We start from the raw sequence: 26211 nt of genomic DNA, 5'->3' as shown, positions 1-26211 counted from the left end.
GCGGGTACAATCTTGGTCGCTAGGACACGGCTGACTTCCGCTTTCTTCCCCCTCTCCTAGGCTCAAACTAGTCAAATCTCGTTCACTCGACCAATGGCAAATGGGAAGTGGGCGGGACTTCACTAGTCCGGCCCAAAGAAACGCGGGCTTAGGCCGGCGTAGCGCGGCCAATGGCCGTGGAGCAGCCCCTGTAAACTGGCTCGGGCGCCCCCACGCGTGCTTTTCCTCCTCCTCCCAGCGCTGCCCCCCCGTTTCAGCATAGCGCTGGCCGCAGTCTGACAGGAAAGGGACGGAGCCAAGATGGCGGCGGCCGACGGCGACGACTCGCTGTACCCCATCGCGGTGCTCATAGACGAACTCCGCAACGAGGACGTTCAGGTACGGAGGCTACGGGGGACTTGGGGAAGACGAGGAGGGGTACCTGGGGGCATGGGCAGCCCTCGCGGAGAAGACTCAGCGTTCGCTGGGAGTGGCGGAAGGGGTGGCGGCCAATCAACGTGCGTCTCTTATCTCCCCGATTGCCCGGACTCATTGAGACGGCGCTCTTGATTGGGTGTCGGTCCAGTGGAGGGCGGGGGCCTGCGCTAGCCTCGAGGGTCCCGGGCCTGCTCAGTGCGCGCGGCGGTACGCGGTCCTGGGAGGTTGCGGCCAGGCCTGGGGTCGGCAGACTGGGTCCGGGAGAGAGGAGGGATTTGTGATTGGCGGCGGCCTCTGAATGGCCCCTTGTAGATGTGGGGCGCTCGTGACTTGCTCCGAGTAGGGGAGAGCCGCCTGATGGGTCAGGATTTGGGAAGGTTTTTTTCTTTTCTGGGTTTCGACTGCTGGCCCAAGTGGGGACCGAGAGACGAAGGCCTGCCATCCCAATTCCTGCTCTTCCTCTACCTCATTTTGGTTTAGGTGTCCTAAGAGGACGGGGACGCAAAAACACCCCCCCCAAAGGTGGGGACTAGCCAAACTGAAGAGCGAATTAGGTTGTAGAAACCCGTTTCCCCATCTCCCCGGATCCTCCCATTGATCAGGATAGGGAGTGAAGGATTTGCTAAGCGGATGAACATTTCATTCATTCTTTCTTTTTTTTTGAGACAGCCTCTGTGTCGCCTAGGCTGGGGTGCAGTGGCGCGATCTTGGCTCAGTGCAACCTCTGCCTCCCGGGTTCAAACCATCCTCGCGCCTCAGCCCCCTAAGTAGCTCAGATTACCGGCGCGAGCCACCACGCCCATCTAATTTTTGTGTTTTTAGTAGAGACGGGTTTCGCCATGTTGGCCAGCCTTGGTCTGGAACTCCTGACCTCAAGCGATCCACCCGCCTCTGTCTCCCAAAGTGTTGGAATTACAGGCGTGAGCCACCGCGCCCAGCCCGGATGAACATTCCTGGTTATGGGATGCGGTGGCCCAAGGCTCTGAGCCGGCCTGCCACCCGCTGTGTGACCTTGTACAAGTTACTTCACCGCTTTGGGCCTCCGTGTTCCATAAAATATGGGCTAATTGTAGTCCTGGTCTTGCTGGACGGACTTGTGAGGGACTGAACGAATTATGGCACAAATAAAAAGTCGAATGGTGTCAGACCTGTTGTAAGGGCCTGATACATATTAGCTGTGATTATTGGGAGTGGTGATTAAAGAGGTCCCATCCTCCCTTTAGGTCTCAGTTTTCGCATTTATAAAATTGAACAAGGTGCACTGGGTAACCTGCCAAACGTGGGTCCCGCCTCCTAGGTTCCTGGTATATCACTGTTTCTGGGGGCAGACCGGCTGTGGTTGTATTCCTGGCCCTTCCACTTCTCACTGATTGACATGCGCAAGTTAGTTAATCTCTCTAGGCCTGTTTCCTCTTCTCTTTTATGGGGATAATTATCTAGTTCATAGGGCGGTTGTATGAATTCTTTTGTTCAGTAAACACGTGCCATGTATCAGGTATGATGCTGGGGATATAGTGGAGACACCAGTTGCTATACAGGATTCAGGTGTGAAACAGGTCAACAGAGCTGAACAGATGAGTGTGTGAAAAGTGATGGGAAGGAAACACAGGATGTTGTGGCAACGAATCCATATTGAATTGGCCCTCTATTCTGTGCTGGTCACTGTTCTAAGCACTGGTATGCAGTAGGGGAGTTTACTTTGCAGTGAGGAGAGACAATGAACAGAGTATACTGGGGATAAGCAGTAAGGAGACAAATAAAAATAAGAGAGATGGGAGATGCAGGGGTTTTGTTTGTTTGTTTTTGAGACGGAGTTTGGCTCTTGTTGCCCAGGCTGGAGTGCAATGGTGTGATCTTCTCTCACTGCAACCTCTGCCTCCCGGGTTCAAACGATTCTCCTGCCTCGGCCTCCCAAGTGGGATTACAGGCATGTGCCACCACTCCCAACTAATTTTGTATTTTTAGTAGAGATGGGGTTTCTCCGTGTTGGTCAGGCTGGTCTCAAATTCCCGACCTCAGGTGATCCACCCACCTTGACCTCCCAAAGTGCTGGGATTACAAGCATGAGCCACTGTGCCCGGCCTGGGGGATGCAGTTTTAAAATGTGGTGAAGGGAGGCCTTGTTGAGATCAAGTTTGAGAACACACCTAAAGGCAGAGGGCACAGCAAGTACAAAGTGGGGTGGGGCAGATCCATTTTAAGTAGGCCAATCAGGCGAGGCCTCTCTGAGGATGCAGAATTTAAGAAGAGATTGAAAGAAGGTGGGGAAGAGCCTCCCAGGAAGAGGGAACAGATATGGCCATAGTTTTTTGTTGTTGTTTTGTTTTGTTTTTTGAGATGGAGTCTCACTCTGTTGCCCAGGCTGGAGTGCACTGACGTGATCTCGGTTCACTGCAACCTCCGCCTCCCGGGTTCAAGCAATTCTCCCGCCTCAGTCTCCTGAGTAGCTGGGACTACAGGCTCAGGCCACCACGCCTGGCTAATTTTTGTGTGTGTGTTTTTAAAAGAGACTGGGTTTCCCGTCTTGGCCAGGCTGGTCTCAGACTCCTGATCTCAGGTGATCTCCTCCCTCAGTCTCCCACAGTGCTGGAATTACAGGCGTGAGCCACTGTGCCCAGCCATTTTTTTTTTTTTTTTTAACTCCAGGATCACTTCCTTCAGCTGTCTGTCGTTCCATCCTTCCATCCATCCATCCATCCACTAACCAGCAAACATTTGTAGGGAGTTGTTTTTGTGCCAGGATCAGAGAGCTAGGCAGCTTACCGGTTTATTCTAAAGGATATTGCAAAGGCTACAGATGAAGACACACGCAGGGTTTGGGGGAAGACGTGTGGCGCTTCCATGCCCTCCCTGGGCATTCCACCTTCCAGGAACCACTAGGTGTTCATCTGTCTGGAAGCTCCTATGGACTGCTTTTGTGCTACAGCGCAGAGTTACGTAGTTGTAACAGAGATGGTCTGGCCCTCAAAGCTTACAATATTTGCTGTCGGCCGGGCGCGGTGGCTCAAGCCTGTAATCCCAGCACTTTGGGAGGCCGAGACGGGCGGATCACGAGGCCGGGAGATCGAGACCATCCTGGCTAACACGGTGAAACCCCGTCTCTACTAAAAAAACACGAAAATCTAGCCGGGCGAGGTGGCGGGTGCCTGTAGTCCCAGCTACTCGGGAGGCTGAGGCAGGAGAATGGCGGGAACCCGGGAGGCGGAGCTTGCAGTGAGCTGAGATCTGGCCACTGCACTCCAGCCTGGGTGACAGAGCGAGACTCCGTCTCAAAAAAAAAAAAAAAAAAAAAAAAAAAAAAAAAATATTTGCTGTCTAGCCTGTTGCAGGGAAAAAAATGCCAACCTCTGACTTAAACCATCTGAGTAAGAAATTACTGGGTGCTTGCTCTATGCTAGGTACAGTGCAGAGGAATAACACTGACAATCTTACTGAATTCTCATCATCACTCTTTGAAGTAGGTCCTGTCCTTGTCCACACTTCCCAGATGAGGAAACTGAAGCACCATAAATAACGTAGCCAAAGCTGTGCAGCTGAGAAGTGGAGGAGTCAGGAAAGGAAGTAGGACCTAAGGGTGGAATAGAGTCTAGGGTGGGACACAAGGTTGCTGATTATATTCATATGCCAAATATTTTAGTTGTGTCTGAGATAGTTCAGGATACTAGAAGGAACACAGGATATGAAATCCTGTAGTCTTGATTTATTTGTTCGGCAAATATTTATCAACACCTCCTATGTGCCAGACTCTGTTTTAGATACTAGACGTACAGTAGGGAACAAAGCTGCCCTTCCGGGGTTTACATTCTGGTATGGGAGACAGATAGTAGATCTGTAATGGGATGTCAGTGGCAGTAATTGCTAAGAAGAAAAATTGCTGGGCATGGTGGCTCAAGCCAAATTCTAACACTTTGGTTATATATATATATATTTTTTTGAGACAGAGTCTCACTCTGTTGTGCAGGCCGTCTTTGCTCTTTGCAACCTCTGCCTCCCGGGTTCAAGTGATTCTCCCGCCTCAGCCTCCCGAGTGACTAGGATTACAGGTGCCCGCCACCACATCTGGCTAATTTTTGTATTAGTAGAGAGTGGGTTTCACCATGTTGGTCAGGCTGGTCTCAAACTCCCTGCCTGCCTCGGCCTCCCAAAGTGCTGGGATTATAGGCATGAGCCACTGCACCTGACCAATTCTAGCACTTTGGAAGGCCAAAGTGAAAGGATCGCTTGAGCCCAGGAGTTTAAGACCAGCCTGGGCAACAAAGTGAGACCCTGTATCTACCAAAAAAAAAAAATTTAGCTGGTGTGATGCCACAGGCCTGTGGTCCCAGCTACTCAGGAGACTGAGGTCGAAGGATTGCTCGAATCAGGGAGATCGAGGTTGCGGTGAGAGCCTGGGTGACAGCAAGACTCTGTCTTTAAAAAAAAAAAAAAAGAACAAAATAAGACAGGTACAGGGAATGGAGCAAGCACCTGGGGCTGCTGTGTTGGATAGGGAGGTTAGAGAAAGCTGCTCTGAGAAAGTGGTGTTGAACAAGTATTTGAATGAAATGAACAGGTTGTGGAAGAGCAGTCTGGGCAGAGGGAATGGTTGATACAAGGACCAGGAGTGGGAGGATGCTTGATGCGTTCAAAGCACAGCAAAAAGGCCGACTGAGGCAGAGAGAATGGCAAAGTGGTGGGAGGTGAGGACTAGACCAGGACTAGATCAGGTGAGGCCTGTGGGCCAAGGTGAAAGCCTTGAAGATGGCGGAGGGGGGCGGGGAATTGCAAGGCTTTGAGTAGGAATGATGGGTTCTGATATAATTTTAAAGGATCTTTCCTCTGGCTGTCATAGGGGTTGGGCAGGAACACTGGTCCTGTTGAGGTGCCTTTACAGAGCACCCAGGATCAGTGTTAGCACGTAGTGGGGAAGTGTGGTTACAGTCAGGACATGTTGAGGGGGACTGATGGGGTTTGCTGGTGGGTGATGTAGAGGGAAGAGTTGAGGATGACTGAAGTTTGAACCCCCACTCTACCAGTTTGCTCCCTGTGTGCCCCTGGAGCAGTACTTTCCCCTCTTTGAGCCTAGATTCCTCATCTGCAAAATGGGGATAGTGATGAAGAATCAGCATGTGCCTGGTTGTGAAGATGCAGTGAAATTGGCTTGTTTAGTGTGCTGGTTTACCTATGGTAGTCATATGGTGGGGATTGAGCAGACCTGAGGAAGTGGGGCATCTGGGGAACCATGTGGGACCAAGTCAGCAAGTGTTAAGGCCTGGATTGGGAATACACTGGGCTGTTTGTTTGTTTTTTTGGTTACTATCAAGGAAGCCATTGTGACAAGCCAGGCCCAGTGAGAATGGGTCAATAGACTAGGGTAAGATTGTGTTGGGCCTTGTAAGCCAGAGTAGGGCCTTAGCTTTTATTCTGATTGTGAAGGGAAGACATACTACATGTGGGATTGTACCATATAGATTCATATTATGGAAGGCTCCTTGGGTTGAATGCAGGATGGGTCTTTAAAAGTGGGTCCCCTTTCCACAGGTGCATGTAGTGGAAAGGGGGATTTTATTTGTTAAGTCACCACAGAGCAGGCTCTGTGCTGAGGCCTGCTGGGACACAGAGAGTCCCAGTCTAGGGTGGTAAGTGCTGTCGTGGAACCATATATATAGGTGGACTCTTTGGAAAATCCCAATTCCTACTCTCTCAACCCAACAATCAACAACACAGAAGAAGACTTCCATGACTAAATGTGTGTTGTTGGGGGAGGGATTCTTCTCCACCACCAAGCAAGCAATCAGTTCTGCAGCGCACACCAACTGGGTGTCCTCCAGCTCAGTTCACACATGACCTGGAGACAGTGTTGGGTCTCACAGGTTGAGGGCTCAGGCCTCAAAACTGCACCTTGACCTTCGCCTTCAGTTGCCATTCTGGGCCTTCAGAACTTCTGATCTACCTGCTTCAAGTTGGAGTTCCCATGACCACCCTGCCTTTGGGTTTGATTAATATACTAGAGCAGCTCTCAGAACTCAGGGAAACACTTAAGTATATCAGTTTATTATAAAGGATAGTATAAAGAATACAAATGAAGAGAGGCATAGGGTGAGCCATGGTGGAAGGGGTGTGGAGCTTCCATGCCCTTCTTGGGTGCACCACCCTCCAGGAACCTGTGTGTGTTCAGCTGTGTTGAAGCCCCCAGGCCCTGTCCTTACGGGTTTTTGTAAAGGCATTGTTAGGTAGGCAGGATTGATTAAACCTGGTGATCACCTTGACCTTCAGCCCCTCTCCGCTCCCTGGAGGGTGTGGGGCGGGGCTGAAAATCCCAACCCTCTAATCATGTCTCTGTGTTTTCCATGACTGTCTTCCCAGTGACTGTGGACCCCATCCTGAAGGTGTCAGTCAACATTAGCATACAAAAACCACCTCGGAGATTCCAAGGATTTGAGGAGTTGTATGCAAGGAAATGGGGACGGAGCCCAAATCTGTATTTCACAGTATCACAACTGTAGCAGGTGCTTGGTGGGGACATGCTTGGGAGATAGTCAGTACACAGGGAATTCTCCTCAGCATATGACATGATCAACCGCCAGTCAAGATTTCTTAAGGATGATATTAATAGCTTTTCTATCAGGAATGTGACAGGAACCCCAACCAAGAGTTGTTTAAACAAGTAAGGGTTCTTTTTATTTCTCATATAGCAAGTTCAGCAGCTCAAAGCTATCACAGAATTGGGTCGGCTTAAAGATATCACAGAAATGCGGTTTTTTTACTGGCCTATTTTGGTTGTAAGATTCCAGCAGCAGCTGCTGTCCTAGTGGGACTGCACTTTTTCTTGCAGTTTACCAGGGGCCAGCTTAGGACACAGAGGTTCTTCCCCTCCTCCCTTTTATTAAGGAGGAAAGTCTGTCCTGAATCTCCTCAGCAGACTTGCTTGTCTATTTCTTTGCCCAGAACTAGGTCATGTGCAGAGTTAGTTGAGGTTAAGTTTGGCTATAAGTAGTAGGAAAACTCTAAATAACAGGGGCTTAAATGAGCTTGAAGTTTATTTCTGACTGATGACCAAAATGTCTGGTGGCAGTCCAGGCTGCTGTGGTACTTCATGGTGTCAGGGTCCTGGGCTCTTACCATTACACGCTGCTTGTGTCCTCCATTCTACCCTCCCTGTCCCCCAGGTTACCTCAGGTCCCCAAGTTGGCTGCGGAAGCCCCAACCATTATAACTCCATTCCAGACAGGAAGGAGGGAAGATAAGTGTGAATACCATCCCTATAAGCTGCACAAAACATTTCCACTTGGATTTTATTGGCCAGATGTTAGTCTTATAGTCACATTCAGATGCAAAGGCAATTCAGAAATGTCTTTTCCAGGGGTCATGTGTACAGCTGAAAACCAGGGATGATGAGCAGCAGTGTAGCCCAGTACAGGAGTTCTTAACTTGGGGATCATCTGCAATTCCCAGGCAGGTCCATGAGTTTGGACCTGCCTGGGAATTATAACATCTTTATTTTCATTAACCTCTAACTTACATTTAACTTCCTTTCTGTTATGAATTATAATATCCCTATAGTATATCATAGATAGTATTAGCAAAACCTGTGACTGTCGCCAGAATGTGTTCACATGTCATTTCTACTATTATACATACCTTCTAGTGTCATTTATGTTCACCTCTGTTTCAAAATTGTGTTCATTATTAGACCTACTAAGGGGATCCATGGCACCACCCCACCCCTCCACAAAAAAAAAAAAAAAAAACGCAAAAAACAAAGCCGGGCGCAGTGGCTCATGCCTGTAATCCTAGCATTTTGGGAGATCGAGGCGGGAGGATCGCTTGAGCTCGGGAGTTTGAGGGCAGCTTGGGCAACATAGTGAGGCCTTATCTCTACAAAAAGTTAGAAAACTAGCTGGGCTTGGTGACACCTGCCTGTAGACCCATCTACTTGGGTAACTGAGGTGGGAGAATCACTTGAGCCCGGGAGGTCAAGGGTACAGTGAGCTGCGATCGTGCCACTGCACTCCAGCCTTGGTGACAGAGCGAGACCCTGTCTCAAAACAACAGCAAGAACAACAAAAAAGAAAAAACAGCGAATATGAATCCATAGTACTGGTTAAGAACCTGGTGGCTGGGATTCAAATCCTGGCTTTGCCACCAGTAAGCTGTATGCAGTTTACCTCCCTGTGCCTTTGTGTTCTCTGCCTTAAGATGGGGGATTCTGTATTTCCCTCATGGGATTGTGAGGGTTAAAGGAGTTAAAACATTAAAGCCTGGGGCGTAGTAGAGACTGAGGAAGTATTTGCTGTTATTATTCTGTCATGGTGGAAAAAGGGAAAAGAAACATAAGTGGACCAGCTGCCACAGTGTCCTTCTTAATAATCTGAACAAAATCAGGATGCTGTCAGTGAGGCGTGGTTGCCACGGCTGCCATTATTAATCTTCCCCTAGTGCTAGGGTGTCCTTGTAGAATGTCATTTTGTACTCAAGGCAACCCTCTGAGGGTAGGTATTCTCATCATCCCCACTTCACAGATGAGAAAATTGAGGCTCAGAAAGGTACAAGGATTGCCCAAGATTCCACAGCTAATATGTAAGCACTTTAGCCTTGAACCTGGACTTTGCAGCCCTGTAGTACCACCGGTAGGCCACCTTTCTCAAGCGTTGATGATGCTGTCTGCCTGAAGAAACACTTTTAATGAAACCAAAAGCAGAATCCGAAAGAACAGCAGAGGAAGGGGACTCTGTGCCACGGGAGAGCAGCCTGATTGTCATGGGCCCACCTCTTGGGCATCCTCAGCTTCAAGTTGGGGTTCCCACGACCCCCTCTTTGGGTTTGATTAATTTGCTGGAGCGGCTCACAGAACTCAGGAAACACTTAGGTTTACCGGTTTATTATAAAGAATATTGCAAAGGATACAGATGAGGAGATGCATAGGGTAAGCTATGGGGGAAGGGACGGGGAGCTTTCATGCCATCCCTGGAAATGCCACCCCCCCAAGAATCTGCGTGTTCTGCTATTGGGAAGCTCTCTGAATCCTATCCTCTTTGGTTTTTATGGAAGCTTTGTCATACAGACATTTTTGCCTAAATGACAGCATGATGTTGAAATTGAGTCAGGCTGCCCGGCTTCGTTGCTTTCCAGTAAGTGACAGCCTCGTCTCTGAGCATCAGTGTCCTCACCAGTGAAGTGGGTATGCTACTAACAATACGTACCTCGGAGCAGTTAGGAGACTTCAGTGTGTTAAATCATCCATGTCAATCACTTGGAATGCTGCCAAGCACGTAGCAAACAGTAAATGTTTGTTGCTAAGGTTCTGACATTTACGCTTGTGATTATTCATTGTGATTATTCCCTGTACCATCTCATTGTCCTCAGGACTGCTGCTCACCTAGTGTGGCCCTAGCCCGTGTGTATATTTCCCCATATGTATACACACAGAGAATAACACACAGATCAACTTGGAGAAAACAAAGAGGAAAGAAATAGACAAATAGGTCAATACTCCCCACAGTATTTTATTTTATTTTAATTAATTAATTAAATTTTTCATGTTTTTGAGATGGAGTCTTGCTCTGTCGCCCAGGCTGGAGTGCAGTGGCGTGATCTCTGCTCACTGCAAGCTCCGCCTCCCGGGTTCACACCATTCTTCTGCCTCACCCTCCCCGGTAGCTGAGATTACAGGCGTGCACCACCACGCCCGGCTAATTTCTTTTTGTATTTATGGTAGAAACAGGGTTTCACCGTGTTAGCCAGGATGGTCTCAATCTCATGACCTCGTGATCCGCCTGCCTTGGCCTTCCAAATTGCTGGCATTACAGGCGTGAGCCACCGTGTCCGGCCTCCCCATGGTATTTTATTATGAAAGTTTTCAGACTTGCATAACGTTGGAAGACTAATACAAGGGTCAACAAGCTACAGTCCATGGGCCAAATTCAGCCCACTGTCTACTTTTGCAAATAAAGTTATTGGAACGTAGCTATGCCTGTTTGCTTCTCTAGTTCTGGTTCTATGGTTGCTTTCAGTGCCACACAGGCAGAGTTCAGTAGTTAGGTTTGCAAAGCTGCAAATAGTTATTGTCTGGGAATGTATAGAAAAAGTTTTGCTGACTTTTAGCCTAGTGCAGTGAGCACCTCTATACTTAGACACCCCAGGTCAGTAATTGTTAGTGTTTGCCATATTAGTTGTTTATTTTTCTATAGGTCTGTCTCTATATACGTTTTATTTTTTAGCTGAAAATCAGTTGCAGGTTTTGTAGTACTCTATCCTGAGGTCTGTTTCATGCCAGGATGGTAAGTTTTGGACCACATGTATGAAAGATTAACTGTGTGCATTTTTCTGAGGAGAGACCATCACAACACTTCATCAGATGCTCATCGTCTGTGATCCCAAAGATACTCTTCAACTCCTGGACCGGAGAACCCCTCACGCAGGATGTTAGTCACTTGTAGACCTCGTGTCAGTTACATGGGGCCTCAGAACAGAACAGGCTGAGGGAGGTCCTGCTCCTCAACCTCGCCCTGTCCCTACCTGTTCTGCCTCTATCCAGGAAGAAAGGTCCCCTGTGGGACCATTAGTCACTCTCCCACTGGCGAAAGCATTTCCTCCCACTCCTACACACATGAGCTCATTCCATTCTTGTGACAGTGCTGGGAGCTATTAATAATAGGAGAGGCATCGTGGTGGAGATGAAGAAATGAGGGGAGAGTTCCACAGTCTGGCCTGCAGTCAGAGCAGCTGGCTTTGGATCCCACACTCCCTTGGTGCTGGCTTTAGCAGGTGTCTTTACCTCTCTGAGCCTCACTTTCCAAAGTGGTGAAAAGACAACATTAGCCATGCTTTTCTTCTAGGATCTAGAGGATCAAATGAGGTCCCAACATGTGAATGCTTGGCATGAGATCTATTATGTTTGTTAGCCAAATAAAATAGTTCTCTAGGACTGCCACAGCAAATCACCACGAACTGGGTAGCTTAACACAACAAGTTTTAGAGGCCAGAAGTCTGAAATCAAGTTCTTAGCAGGGTCGGTTCCTTTGGAGGCTCTGAGGGAGACCCATTCCATGCCTTTCTGGAAGTTAGGACTTCCGGTGGTGCCAGCAATTCCTTGTGTTCCCTGGCTTGTGGATGCATCACCTGCTCTCTCCACCCATCTTCACATGCTTGCCTTCCCCTCTGTGTATCTGTCTTCCTTTCTGTCTCTTAGAAGGACACTGTCATTGGATTTAAGGCTAACCCTCCATTTAGAATGATCTGGACACACTTAACTACGTCTGCAAAGACTCTGTTTTGACATGCTCATCACTGGGACGTAACTTTTTGAGGCTGCCATTCAGCCTCCTATTCTGGTGGTATTATTACTACTGCTAATGCTACTCTTGTTTTTGTCGTCATTTTATTGTAATATTGTTTGCTCTTTATTTTTTTTGAGACAGAGTCTCACTCTGTTGCCCAGGCTGGAGTGTTGTTCTTTTATGATCACTTAGCCAGCAATCCTGGCTTTACATCCTGCTCCATGTGATCTTAGCTCTCTGACCCTGAAAGGGGCTTTTGTTCCCCGAGCCTGTTTCCCTGTCTGTAAAATGGGACTCCAGCTAGTAGTGACAGGGGTGCAGGTGTGTGGATGTGTTTAGCCGAGGACCTGGCACAGAGGAAGCATGTTATAAAGTGGCTGCTGCTGTTAAAGTACAGTGTATTCGCATGTTATGTGGTACTAAGTACAGGAGAAGGTGATGAAGAGAGAGGAGGAGAGGGAGTACAGTTTTCAACAGAGTGGTCTTGGAAAGTTCAACTGAGGAGGTGTTGCTTCCATAAGAACCAAGGGATGTTCTTTTGCATTTGTTGCTGCTGCCACTACTATTGTTGTTATTTAATGATTAGCTCGAGGTCACAGGGTCTCTTGGTGGGTGTTTGCCAAATTACTGTTGAGCATCTTCACACGTAACCAAGCAAGGCTTCCAGGGGCTGACTGGGTTCAGAGCTGTCTGAACTCGTGTGTGTCTGGAATGTCTAACATTCTCCCCTCCTCTTCTTGTTCTCTCATTAGCTTCGCCTCAACAGCATCAAGAAGCTGTCCACCATCGCCTTGGCCCTTGGGGTCGAAAGGACCCGAAGTGAGCTTCTGCCTTTCCTTACAGGTAATGAAGGGGAGCCCTGGGACCCAGATGTGGGGACTCTTGGGAGGTGTTTTTCACTAGATAAGAGAAGACTTGTGGATTTAACATATGGTTTGTGAATGTCTGGCCTGTGCTAGACATTATGGAGTGGGAAAAGGGATTCAGAGAAGTGCAGTTTTGCTCTAACAGAATGGTCTGGAATGCTGGAGGCAGGCATTGGTGAGAGGGATCTAGAGGCAGATAGAACCAGGTTTGAGTTGCAGCTCCAACAGTTGGAAGCTGGTGACTTTAGACAAGTTAGTTTATCTGTTTCTTACATTTTTCATCTGTAGATTGGGATAATCATCTATGTGCCATAGTGTTGATCTGAACTTTCAGTGTTAATAACAATTGCTAATACTTATGATATGTTTACTATATACCAGGTGGTGTTCTACACTGTATCTTGTGAGAATTGAGTTCATATGAAGTGTTTAGAAAGCTGCCTGTACTCAGTAAACATACATCACCATCCTTTCACCCAGTTAATCTCACAGCAGTGCCTTAAGCAGGTAATACTGCTGTCCCCATTTTATAGATGAAGAAGCCAAGGTGTAGAGAGGTGAAGTGATTCATTTGCCCAAGGTCGTGCAGTTAGGAGGTAACTGAGAAGGGATATTTATGTAGTCATTCTGGCCTTTAACTTGACAGCATTGGTTAATGGCTGATTTCAAATCTGAGCTCTACCACTTTCTAGGTGTGTGACTTCGGGCAAGATATTTTACATCTACCTGCTTCAGATTCTTCACAGGTGAAATGGGCATAATTATGTAACTTAACACGAAGACTAAATAAGATACTGTAAGGTGCTTATGACCCTGTGCAGTACGTGCTGCCAAAGCGTTAGCTGCCAGGCTGTTACTAAGCACTGCTGTCTGTGAGGATGTAGGTAAAGCACTTAGTACACTGTCTGACACAGACTGGACTACCAATTAATAGTAAATCCTCTGTTATCATTATTCCCATTACCGCTTCATGTTTTATACTTCATACCAGCGGAAATCACAGCTGAAGGTTTAGAATGCTTTGTCACTAATTAAACTCTTGTGTATGGGATCGTCTTAGTTGGACCTAGTGATGACCCTGGGGAGGAAGGAGCTTGAGGTTGTTACCCCTCCCCGCACTGGACACATGGGATATTGGAGCCTAAAGAGGTGCAGTGACTCGCCTGCAGTGGCACTTCTAGTGACTGAGGGGTGCAGGTGTGTCTGACTGAACGCTACATGAAGAGTCTGCTCATATGATACTGAACAAATGGCCCCAAACCAGGTGGCTTCTATTGGTGAACTGTTGGGGAGACTTGAAAGCTTTAGAATGCTGAGGCATGGCAGGATAATAAAGTGGTGAAGAAGTTGTAGAGGAAAAATACTGGAGCGACCTGGGTTTGAAACAAGCAGCTGTGCTGCCGACTTGCTGGGAAACCTGAGTAGGTCACTCCACCTTCCTTAGCCTCATTTGCCTTATCTGTAAAGGAGTCTAATGAGAGCAGTACCTAACAGTTGGGGTGTGTAAGGAAAACTCTGCATCTTTCCTCTACTTTCACACCAGAGCAATCATAACACAGAACATGACTTCTGTGACCATATGTCTGGGGTTTTTCCCCCAAACTGAGCAGTGGACAGCAGCTGGTTGTCCTCTAATTCAGTTCCGACACTGTCTTTGCAGAGATAGTGTCAGATCCCACAGATTGATGGCTCAGTCCCCAAGACTGTCCCCAACCCTGCCCACCAGTTGCAGGTCCTTTGGAACTTCTGACCGATCAGCCTCAAGTTGGGGTTCCCACGACCCCCTCTTTGGGTTTGATTAGGCTCACAGAACTCAGGGTAACACTTATGTTTACCGGTGTGTTATAAAGGATATTGCAAAGGATGAAGAGATGCATAGAGTGAGGTATGGGGGAAAGGGCCTGGAGCTTGCTTGCCCTCCCTAAGCCCACCATCCTTCAAGAGCCTCCACATGTTTCACCATCTGGAAGCTCTCTGAACCCTCTGGGTTTTTATGGAAGCTTAATGGGAGAGGGTCCTGAGTGGAATGGAGGCACCAGCCATGTGGGACTCTGTGGGAAGAGCATTTCAGGCTGTGAGGAGAGGCAGATGTGTGCTCAGCGTGTTGAAAGAATAGCAGTGAGGTAGCCATGAGCTGAGTAAGATTGTTAAGGGAGAGTGAGACTAGGACATGAGGTTGGAGAAGAACAGTGACCACAACATGTGAGATCAGGTTTCTTTGAAACTATTGGCAGATTGAAATGAAAGAGTGTCAGGATTTCTTTTACACCTGAAAGAGTCACTCTGGGTTCTGGGAGATCCAGATGGTGTAGGGGCAAAGGTGGAAGCAGGAAAACCAGGTAAGAAGCTGTTGCAGTCTCCCAGCTGACAGCTAGTGATGATCAGAGTGACTTTAGGTTGGGAGGGTTGACAGACTTGGCTCAGAAGGAGCTGCCAACCCTTACAAGGAGGATAGTTCTGTGTGGGTTGGTGGAAAGACTGGGTGCTGGCAGCTCCCAGGTGTTTGGCCTTCAGCAGCATTGCTTGGCTATAAGGTCTAGACTGGAGATAGAGATGGATAAGAATTGAGTCTGTGGATATGCATAAGGTCTTCAGGGGACAAAGAAAACAGTGAGGGTGGTTTTAACTGTGTGCAGAGGGAGCCAGGGAAACTGAGGCTGGGAACGAGCCTAAGAACAGTGTAGCCAGAGTCTTATTGGCGAGAATTTATTTATTGAAGGAAGAGGCAGAGATGCTAACCCTCCTACTGGGCCCCGTGCTGAGCTCTTCACTGAAAGCATTTATTTCTCTTTGGTCTCAGAACAACCCTATGAAGTGAGAACAGCCCATTGTGATTTGGGGGATGAGAAAGGCTCAGAGAGATGAAGTGAGTTGCTGTATAAGCACCCAACAGTAAAGCAAGATTTGAACCCACCATAAAATGGGGATGATGATAATGACTACTTAAATGAGACGGTTGTGATAAGGAGGTGACGCAGAAGTTGAACCCACCACTTACACTCACATCCCATTGGTCAGAGCAAGGTCACATGGCCTTGGCAACTGCAAGGGCGTCTGGGAAATGTAGTCTGTTGCTGGATTGCCATATACCCAGCTTAAATGCAGGAGGTTTAAGTGGTAATAGATGCCAGGCATATTAACATCTTGTGCTATGCAGGGATTAGCAGTTCCCACTGCCTCAGGGATGAGAGGATGGAGCTTAAGAGAGAGGCCTTTGGATGTGGGCATTAGGGACAGAACAGATTTTCCCTTCACGTATTCATTTTTTCAGCAAACCTGAATTGCTGTCTGTCTGGGCTCAGCTCTGGCAGGAACTGGGGCATAGAGAGGAGCCAGTCCTGGGCTCGCTGATTATAGCCTATGTTAAGGGTGTGGTAAAGGTGGCATGGAGGGAGAGGGAGACTGAGCCCAGAGGAGGTGTTCCAGCGGACATCCTAGAAGTCTTCCAAGAAGGGCAAGAAGGGGTAGCTAAACTGAATCTCCAAAGATAAAAAGAAATTTCTGGCAGAGAGAACAGTGCTGAGGGGAGAAGCTGGACCCCAAAAAAGCTCTCGTTGACGTTGCTCTGTGCTTTATACACCTGGTCGTGTTTGCTCCTCACTGTAACCCTCACTACGAGGGAGGGATGGTGAACACCATTTTACAGACGCAGAAGCTGGGACTCAGAGAGGTGGAATCACTCAGTCAGTGTTCTGCACCTGCTAGAGGGTAGAAGCAGGACTTAGGGCTCTCTCATCCCAGCCAAGCCTGTGCCGTGATTTCTGTGTCAGCCCAGGTGGAGAGTGGGGAGCAAGTGGGTGGATGGGGAAACTGAGTGCTGACAGCCTGAGGAAGCAGAATGGAGTCCGTGAGTTCTGAGCTTGGGCTGGGGTCAGAGTTGAGGTGGGATAGTCACGAAGTCTGTCTTGGTTCCACAGATACCATCTATGATGAAGACGAGGTCCTCCTGGCCCTGGCAGAACAGCTGGGAACCTTCACTACCCTGGTGGGAGGCCCAGAGTACGTGCACTGCCTGCTGGTGAGTGGAAGGCAGGAAGTCCTCTTGCCCACCCCTTAGGGTCAGGCCCGTGGCCCTGCCGACTTAGGGCAGGGAGGGGAGCATGTTGGAGAGCGTGGGGATCACGTCAGAACAGCTAGGCCATGGACATCTGCTTTAATCCGACAAGTCAGTAGTGGCTTTTAATATTGTGAACTCAGGGTGCAGTTGTCATCCTTTCTATTTAGTGGTCAGGTAGGTGCCCAGTGCCAGGCCTCACCTGGGATTCTACATACAGGGCTGTGGGTTTGGAGTCAGGCTGGGTTCTACCACTTATTTGCTGCTATATGATTTGTAAGAGAATTACTTAACCTCTCTCTGTTGTACCTTTCTTATCTGCAAAATAGGATTATGAAAACCTTTTAAAATTATCTTGGGCGGGCGCAGTGGCTCAAGTCTGTAATCCCAGCACTTTGGGAGGCTGAGACAGGCGGATCACAAGGTCAGGAGATCGAGACCATCCTGGCTAACACGGTGAAACCCCGTCTCTACTAAAAAAAATACAAAAAACTAGCCGGGCGAGGTGGCGGCGCCTGTAGTCCCAGCTACTCGGGAGGCTGAGGCAGGAGAATGGCGTGAACCCGGGAGGCGGAGCTTGCAGTGAGCTGAGATCGTGCCACTGCACTCCAGCCTGGGTGACAGAGCCAGACTCCGTCTCAAAAAAAAAAAAAAATTATCTTGAAGAGCCCTAGCACAGTACTTGGCACTTAGTAAGTACTAATAGATGTTAACTGCAATTGTCATTATTGTTGCTGTGACATCATATCCAGCCTTTGGGGTAGGAGGGATTCCCTGTTTATGGGTGAGCCACCTGGAGCACTGAGAGGTTAAGTGTCTCTTCAAGATTGTATGCCTTGTAGATGGCAGAGCTGGGATTCTTGGTCTGTCCATTTAACTCTTTGCCACATCCCCACCCCACTGCCTGCCTGTGTGTCCCGTGCTAGGTGATGGCTAGGGACACAAAGATGGGTCAGATCCCTTGGCCGGGCGCGGTGGCTCATGCCTGTAATCCCAGCACTTTGGGAGGCTGAGGCGGGCGGATCACAAGGTCAGGAGATCGAGACCATCCTGGCTAACACGGTGAAACCCCGTCTCTACTAAAATACAAAAAATTAGCCGGGCGAGGTGGCGGGCGCCTGTGGTCCCAGCTACTCGGGAGGCTGAGGCAGGAGAATGGCGTGGGCCCGGGAGGCGGAGCTTGCAGTGAGCCGAGATTGCGCCACTGCACTCCAGCCTGGGTGACAGAGCCAGACTCCGTCTCAAAAAAAAAAAGATGGGTCAGATCCCAACAAGAAGCATTGTTTGAGAGATGATCTGGGAAGGAAGGCCTTAGAAGTTGCCTAGTCCCCTGGTTTTCACTGTTCTCAGAGTCCTGGGCCACTGCTGCTGCCTCTGCCTCTGCACCACTCCCCCAGTGATTCTGTATTTCACTGTTGCTACAGATACAGTGTGGCACCGGCCCTTGATGGTGTTGTATAGCAGCAGCCGTTCTCCCTGTTAGTGGTGTGTAGAAGAATGGTGCTTGTCATTGTTGGGATCTTGGGATTTGAGCAAATACGGTAATTTGTTTTTTCCCCAACAGTGTTATCTAAGGAAACTTGATAGTTACCATTATATTCTGGTATCTCAGCTTTCATCTGGGCGTATATGTATAATTTGTGCATATGGACACACAGAAAATTGTATATAAATGAGATCGTGTCATACATTTTACAAAAAACAGGACTTCTTCACATGAGCATGATAAGGTTTGGGGGCCAGCCTAGAAGGGGTTCCTTGAATTTCACAAAATTGTCTGTAGCCCCTGCCTGATATTTGTCAGGTGGAACTTCTGAGCAGTGAATTCATAGCTTTCAGTAGCTTCTCAGAGGACTTAGGAGCAGAAGACATAATTTTTATGAAACCCCAAGGCTTCAACAAGGGCCCCCAGGGTCTGCAACTGAGCTTGGGACTCAAGCTTGCTGTGGAGCTGGGCTGGGACCCAGGGATCCTTCTCTTACCTGGCCAGGGTCTCCCAACAGAACATTCTCAGTGAGGAAAGTCCCAGTCAACCCACGCTTCCTTTTGGGAAGCAATTCCCTGTGACTGATGCGTATGACGTTCGTGTCAGCCAGCAGACATCCTGGGGCTCTCTGGACCAGGCAGTGCTGGAAACCAGAGAAGAGTCAGATCAGAATAGCTTGTGCTTGCTCGTTGCCTGCAGTGCACATCCCAAGAGCCTTACACAATTGTGCACTGATGTTAGCTCTGTTGCTCAGATGAGGAAACTGAGGCACAGGCTGGTTTAAATGAATTGCCCGAGCTGGGAAGAGGCAGAGTCCAGATTCGATCCCAGTCCCCTAATAGTTCTTAGCCACTCCTATGTACTATGCTCAGAGGGCTCCTGGTTGCTTTCAGAGCTGTAGACAAGGGAGGCAGGGGGCCCCTTAAAACCCAGGGTAGATACCTAACCTGCTTAGGTGGGATGGGAAGTTGTCAGGGAAGGCTTCCTGGAGGAGGTGGCTGTTAACCTGGATTTTGACAGGTTATGGGAAATAGAAAATGGCTTTGTGTAGTTTCTTCATTCCACAAACATTGAGCAAAGTCTCTAGGCTGTGGAAACCCAGAGATGTGTCAGACCCACTCTGAGCCCTCGCTCTCAGCAGTGGCGAAATGGAATTAATTACAGCGACTCCTGTAGCTGCAGTGTGAGGATTGTTTTTTTTTTTCATTTGTTTGTTTTGTTTTTTTCCTGAGATGGAGTTTCACTCTTGTTACACAGACTGGAGTACAATGGCGTGATCTTGGCTCACTGCAACCTCTCTGTCTCCCAGGTTCAGGCGATTCTCCTGCCTCAGCCTCCCCAGTAGGTGGGATTACAGGGGTGTGCCACCACACCCAGCTAATTTTTGCATTTTTAGTAGAGACGGGGTTTCACCTTGTTGGTCAGACTGGTCTCAGAATCCTGACCTCAGGTGATCCACCCACCCCGGCCTCCCGAAGTACTGGGATTACAGGTGTGAGCCACCGTGCCTGGGTGGGAGGGTTGTTTCTGTGTCAGCAGCTCTTTTTATTTTTATTTTATTTTTTCTTTGAAACAGAGTCTCGCTCTGTCACCCAGGCTGGAGTGCAGTGTTGCGATCTCAGCTCACTGCAGCCTCTGCCTCCTGGGTTCAAGCGATTCTCAAGCCTCAGCCTCCCAAGTAGCTGGGATTACAGGCACCCATCACCATGCCCGGCTAATTTTTGTATTTTCAGTAGAGACAGGATTTCACTATGTTGGTCAGGCTGGTCGGGAACTCCTGGCCTCAAGTGATCACCTGTGTTGCCCTCCCAAAGTTCTGGGATTACAGGCGTGAGCCACTGCATCCGGCCAGCAGCTCCTAACTCTTTTGGAATTGTGGATCCCTTTGAGAATCTGTTCAATCCCGGACCCTCTTCTTACAAAAGCACACAGGATTTTAGGTGGTTCACACTCTTCCCTACCCTGTGTGCTCTCCAGGTTTGAGAACCCTTGCCCCCAGACTTCACAGAGCGGCTTCACAGTAGTGAGTCTTCACTGTGCAAAGGCATCAGTTGTAGTTTCTTAAATGTGTACCTTCCTGGGCCCTGCCTCCAGATAACTCTGATTGTTTTGGTCCACACTGGGATAGGCCTCCTGGGTGATTCTGCTGCAGGGTGGTCAGGGATCATACTTTGAGAACTACTTCTTACAGTAACCTATGGGAGAAGAGAACCTTGGCTTACATAATTACTGCTCAACCTCTGTCCCTAGGCCTCCTTATAACAGATTACCATAAGCTCCACCTCTAGTCACTTGGCAGGTGTTGATTGAGTGCCTTCTCTGTGCCAGCCCACGTGATGGGAGAGCCGAGGTGAACAAGAGGAACTCTGTCCCTGCAGTATCCCAGTCACACCACACCTATGGTCACACTCCCATGAGACCATCCTGAACCTGAGACCTCACGATAGCACAAGGACATGTGACCATGACATTACGCTGGCTTGCTTAGTATTGCATTTTTCCTTTGAATCATTCATTGTAACTATTTTTTATTTATTTATTTATTTATTTATTTATTTATTTATTTATTTATTTATTTTGAGACGGAGTCTCCCCTGTCGCCCAGGCTTGGAGTGCAGTGGCCGGATCTCAGCTCACGCCAACCTGGCCGCTCCCGGTTTGACGCCGTTCTCCTGCCCGTCAGCCTCCCGAGTAGTGGACTACAGGGCCGCCCGCCACCTCGCCCGGCTAGTGTGTGTATTTTTTAGTAGAGACGGGTTTCCGCACCAGTAGCCAGGATGGTCTCGAGCTCCGTGACCTCGGAGCCGCCCGTCTCGCCTCCAAAGGGCTGGGATTACAGGCTTGAGCCACCGCGCCGGCCCATTGTAACTATTTTTAAACATTGTGTTTCGGTTCTTAATAGTTTTACAGTAAAAAGATAGTGAGAATGGGCTAGGAATTTTTTTTTGTTTTTTTTGTGAGACGGAGTCTCTCTCTGCCGCCCAGGCTGGAGTGCAGCCAGGATCTCAGCTCACTGCAAGCTCCCGCGTCCCAGGTTTACGCCATTGCCTGCCTCAGCCTCGCCGAGTAGCTGGACTACAAGCGGCCCCCACCTCGCCCGCTGGTTTTTGTATGGTTTTTTAGTAGAGACAGGGTTGGTTTCACCGGTTAGCCAGGATGGTCTCGATCTCCTGACCGCGGAGCGCCGTCTCGCCTCCCAAGGCTGGGTTACAGGCGTGAGCCACCGCCTGCTATCTTAAGTTATTTTAAAGTGTGTAGCTCTGTGGCAGTAAGTTTATTCACATTGTGCAGCCGTTATCACCATCCATCACCAGAATTTTTTGTCTCCCCAAACTGAAATTGCAGACCTATTGAATATGAACTCCCCATTTCCTATCCCCGAGCCCCTGGCAGCCACCGTTCTACTTTATGAGTTTGACTATTCTAGATTCCTCATGTAAGTGGAGTCAGAAAATATTTGTCCTTCTGACTTTTAGCTGATTTCCCTTAGCATAATGTCTTCAAGGTTCATCCGTGTTGTAGCATGTGTTCCATGAGACTTCTCACATACAAAACTCCTGAGTTTTTTTGAGGACTGCATTTGGAAAACCAGATTTGCTTATTGCCAGCTGCATCCTCCCATAGTGACAGTCCCTGGAGCTGTTGAGCACCTGCCCTCCCTGGACTATATGCTCTCCGAGGTGCCCCAGTGCCTGCCTCTTCGTATTCACGCCCCCTGCCACCTCCGCCTGTCACCTTGACTGATGGCTTCATTCTGTTACTTGACTGGCCCCTGGAGGCATTTCCATTTATGATTTTTTTTTTTCCTGCCTTAAATATCTGTCAGCCCAAGTTGAATTTCAAACCAGAGACCTCCACCTTTATTTGAACATGTTGGGATAAGTTGAGTCTCCCTTCAGTAGGTCACTAATTAAGAGTTCCTGTCTTGTGCTTAAGAGTGCTGCTGGGCTCTGGGGATACAGTGGAGAGCCAGTCATATATATCTGAAGGACACAGTCTTTCTAGGCCCACAGTAACGACCAGTGAGCAGTCCCGAGCCCCCTAATCCCCCAGAAACATGAGATGCCAATTCAGTCACCAGAGTTGTGTGAGACAGCACAACTGTACCTGTTCATGGGAGACTCAGGTCAGGTTTTCGATCCTGACCTGTAGCTATTACTAGCTTGGGCAAGCTAGACCGTACCTCAGTTTTCTCTTCTTTAAAATCAGGACTTGCTTTATAGAATTCAGTGAGGAAGAACAAGCACCCCTGGTACAACACGGTGGTCCTGCCTAGTACACACAGTGAACGGATGTTCTACGCAGTGTCAGTGATGATCATTGCACTTTGAGAGGCTAAGAACTTTCTCCTCAGAAAGTGACGTGTGTAATTTTCAGATTCATGGACCCCAGTGAAACTCCTTCTAGGACCCCTAAATAAGAACGTTTGTGGAAGGCACGCTGACAGAGACCTTCTGCTGGCTGGCATAATATGACGTTTTTCCTTTGAGTCATTCACTGCAACCATTTAAAAATGCTGTTTTAATGAAGCCTGGGATGGGTAGTAGGGAAGGTTTCTCTGAGGAGATGAGCCCATGAGGGGGTTGCAGGGTGGGGCTCCAGGGCCGGGGATGGTAGAGAGGGAGCTGTCCAGTGACTTCATATTCTCACCACAGCCACCTCTGGAGTCGCTGGCCACAGTGGAGGAGACAGTGGTGCGGGACAAAGCAGTGGAGTCCTTACGGGCCATCTCACACGAGCACTCGCCCTCTGACCTGGAGGCACACTTTGTGCCGCTGGTGAAGCGGCTGGCGGGCGGCGACTGGTTCACCTCCCGCACCTCGGCCTGTGGCCTCTTCTCTGTCTGCTACCCCCGAGTGTCCAGTGCTGTCAAGGCGGAACTGCGACAGTGAGTCTCTGGCCCCCTTGGAAGCTCCAAGCTCCCCCCTCAGCTTGTTCCCCTTCTCTAAAGCCTCAGCCTCCTTTTGGTCTACCTGGGGCCCACACGCCACTGAACGCTCTCTACTACCACTCCTGCTTATCACGTGATAGGCCACATCCTCGAGAGTTGGTCTCTGGACACGGCCGGGTGTCAGTTTACCACCTCTGCCCCCTTGCTCACTTAGGAACTGAGATGATGACAGGTCCTCCTTCCCACTGATTAATGTGGGGATTTAAAAGAATTATCACAAAAAGGCCAGGCACAGTGGCTCACGCCTGTAATCCCAGCACTTTGGGAGGCCAAGGCGGGTGGATCATGAAGTCAGAAGTTCGAGACCAGCCTGGCCAAGATGGTGAAACCCATCTCTACTAAACATACAAAAATTAGCCGGGCATGGTGGCGCACGCCTATAGTCCCAGCTACTCGGGAGCCTGAGGCAGGAGAGTCGCTTGAACCCAGGAGGCAGAGGTTGCGGTGAGCTGAGATCATACCATTGCACTCCAGCCTGGGCGACACCAGCGAAACTCCGTCTAAAAAGAAAAAAGGAATTATCGCATATAAAGTGCTTAGAGCAAAATCTGGAACATAAAAACTTTCAGCACATCACATCTGATGGTGTCTCCAGCCTGTTCCAGGTCCAGTGCCTTTGGCAGATAAACCACCTCAGTTTTCAGCCTCCTGCTCCTCTACTTTGCAAACAGTTGACCATCATGCCCAGGTTTGAGCCGTGGCTCACTCCAGAACTCTGGTTTACGACTGCGCAGATGCTTAGATACTTACACTGGCCCTGACCATCTTTGACCGAAGCAATTGCTGCTGTAAAATAAAGCCTTTCTGTGGCTCTAGACTAGCCTCTTAGTTAAGCAGTTTTTCGTTTGTTTTTGAGATAGGATCTTGCTCTGTCATCCAGGCTGAAGTGCACTGGTAGAATCATAGCCCACTGCAGCCGCAACCTCTTGGGCTCAAGCATTCCTCCTGCCTTAGCCTCTCAAATAGCTGGGACCGCAGGTGTGCACCACCACGCTGGGCTCCGTTTTTATTTTTGGCAGAGATGGGGTCTCACTGTGTTGCTCAGGCTGGTCTGGAACTCCTGGGCTCAAGCAATCCTCCTACCTTGGTCTTCAGAGTGTTCAGATTACAGGTATGAGCCGCTGTGCCTGGCCCGTTGGTTAAGCACTTTTTATAATCATGATAATGTAATTGTCAGCACTTACCATTGACTGGATTTATTATGTGCAATCTGCGAAGTGTCCCACACATATTATTTCATTGAAACCTCATGCAGACCTGTGGGGTAGGTACTGTTACTATCAGCTCCTTTTCATAGGGCTGGGAAGACAGAGAGGGGGTCATCACTTGCCCAAGGTCATTCAGCTAAAGCCTGGACCCACACAACTGCAGAGTCTGTGCTTGCTCCTCTCTGCCGTACTGCCTGCTGCCTCAGGATCCCCATCCCTGACTCCCAGGTACTTCCGGAACCTGTGCTCAGATGACACCCCCATGGTGCGGCGGGCCGCAGCCTCCAAGCTGGGGGAGTTTGCCAAGGTGCTGGAGCTGGACAACGTCAAGAGTGAGATCATCCCCATGTTCTCCAACCTGGCCTCTGACGAGCAGGTGAGGTTTGCTCCCTGGACCTCTCTGCTCTCCCCTCCTTCTGGTGGTCCCTGCCCGTGAAAGAGAATCCCAGAGTTCAGCAAGGCCTCTGCTGCCCTCCTGCATTCCTCTCCTCTCCCCAGGACTCGGTGCGGCTGCTGGCGGTGGAGGCGTGCGTGAACATTGCCCAGCTCCTGCCCCAGGAGGATCTGGAGGCCCTGGTGATGCCCACTCTGCGCCAGGCCGCTGAAGACAAGTCCTGGCGTGTCCGCTACATGGTGGCCGACAAGTTCACAGAGGTAGGTGAGCGACCGTTGACATTGTCCTATTGGTGGGGGACACTGACATATAGGGAAGTGTCCTCAGAAGGGAAGCACATAGGAGCTGAGGTTTACCATTAGGCCGACGGAATCATTGGGCGTTTGAGCAATAAGATGTCTGTGATCATCTAACTTCATCTCACTTCATATTCCAGTCCTGGTTGATTGACATGGCATCTTGAAGTGCTGCCTTGAGAAGGATTCTGAGGCTAAGTTAAGGCTTCGTGGAGGAAAGTGCCACAGGAGCAGAAAGGTCCAGGCCCAGCTGGAGTGTGGTGGCGCAATCTTGGCTCACTGCAACCTCTCCCTCCCGGGTTCAGGCAATTCTCCTGCCTCAGCCTCCTGAGGGACTAGGATTACAGATGCCCACCACAACGCCCGGCTAGTTTTTGTATTTTTAGTAGAGATGGGGTTTCACCATGTTAGCCAGGCTGGTCTCGAACACCTGACCTCAAGTGATCTGACTTGGCCTCCCAGAGTGCTGGGATTACAGGTGTTAGCCACCGTGCCCGGCCCCAGAAAGTTTAATTAACTGATCAGAGTGACACTACCAGCCAGGCAGAAAGGGGGCAAGACTCCAGCTCTGTGACTCCCAGGACAGTGCTCCTTGTGCAGGGATCCAGATTGCCTCATCCCACAAACATGTTTGCTGAGCACCAGCTATTTGCTGGGCCAGCGAATTCGGCACATTCCTGGCCTTCATGGAGCCAGGCAGTCTGAAGGGAAAGATTGACTGGGGGAAATTTGATTATAAAGTGTCACAGGTGTGGGACAGACAGACAGATATGGGGCCTTGGAAGCATTGAGGAGGGGAGGTGGTGTTGCAGCTGGTTCTAGAAGATGAGTTGGTGAGAGCTAAGATAGGAACTTTGTTCTAGCAAGAGGACAAAGAACCCTGGGAGGCAAGAGCAAGTGCAAGCAAGAACATTCAGGCCTGATCTTGACGGCCTAGCCTGAGAGAAAGCAGGAGAGAGGGCAGGGTGGGATCAGAGAGACCTCGAGTGCCACTCCACCCTGGGGCGCCGTTTGCCTGTAATTATGCTGGTTCCCAGGCCGGGCGCGGTGGCTCAAGCCTGTAATCCCAGCACTTTGGGAGGCCGAGACGGGCGGATCACGAGGTCAGGAGATCGAGACCATCCTGGCTAATACGGTGAAACCTCGTCGCTACTAAAAACTACAAAAAACTAGCTGGGCGAGGTGGCGGGCGCCTATAGTCCCAGCTACTTGGGAGGCTGAGGCAGGAGAATGGCGTAAACCCAGGAGGCGGGGCTTGCAGTGAGCTGAGATCCGGCCACT

General features: G+C 49.4%; 1 protein-coding gene across 1 annotated transcript in view; it reads left to right on the top strand.

Annotated features, from left to right (window-relative positions):
* The first annotated feature begins 8 nt into the window (after positions 1 to 8).
* PPP2R1A (protein phosphatase 2 scaffold subunit Aalpha) overlaps positions 9 to 26211 on the top strand; it is a 39270-nt gene continuing 13067 nt past the window's right edge. The window contains exons 1-6 of the mRNA XM_017864721.1: positions 9 to 378; positions 12428 to 12518; positions 16459 to 16559; positions 22737 to 22969; positions 24469 to 24616; positions 24739 to 24894. Coding sequence (XP_017720210.1) covers positions 301 to 378; positions 12428 to 12518; positions 16459 to 16559; positions 22737 to 22969; positions 24469 to 24616; positions 24739 to 24894 — 807 coding nt within the window. The 5' untranslated portion in view covers positions 9 to 300. The remainder of the gene's footprint in view (positions 379 to 12427; positions 12519 to 16458; positions 16560 to 22736; positions 22970 to 24468; positions 24617 to 24738; positions 24895 to 26211) is intronic.

Source organism: Rhinopithecus bieti, unplaced genomic scaffold (assembly GCF_001698545.2).
Source record: "Rhinopithecus bieti isolate Rb0 unplaced genomic scaffold, ASM169854v2 scaffold_2723, whole genome shotgun sequence".
Classification (NCBI taxonomy): domain Eukaryota; kingdom Metazoa; phylum Chordata; class Mammalia; order Primates; family Cercopithecidae; genus Rhinopithecus; species Rhinopithecus bieti.
Note: the sequence above shows the minus strand (reverse complement) of the source record. Positions and strands in the feature narration are given on the sequence as shown.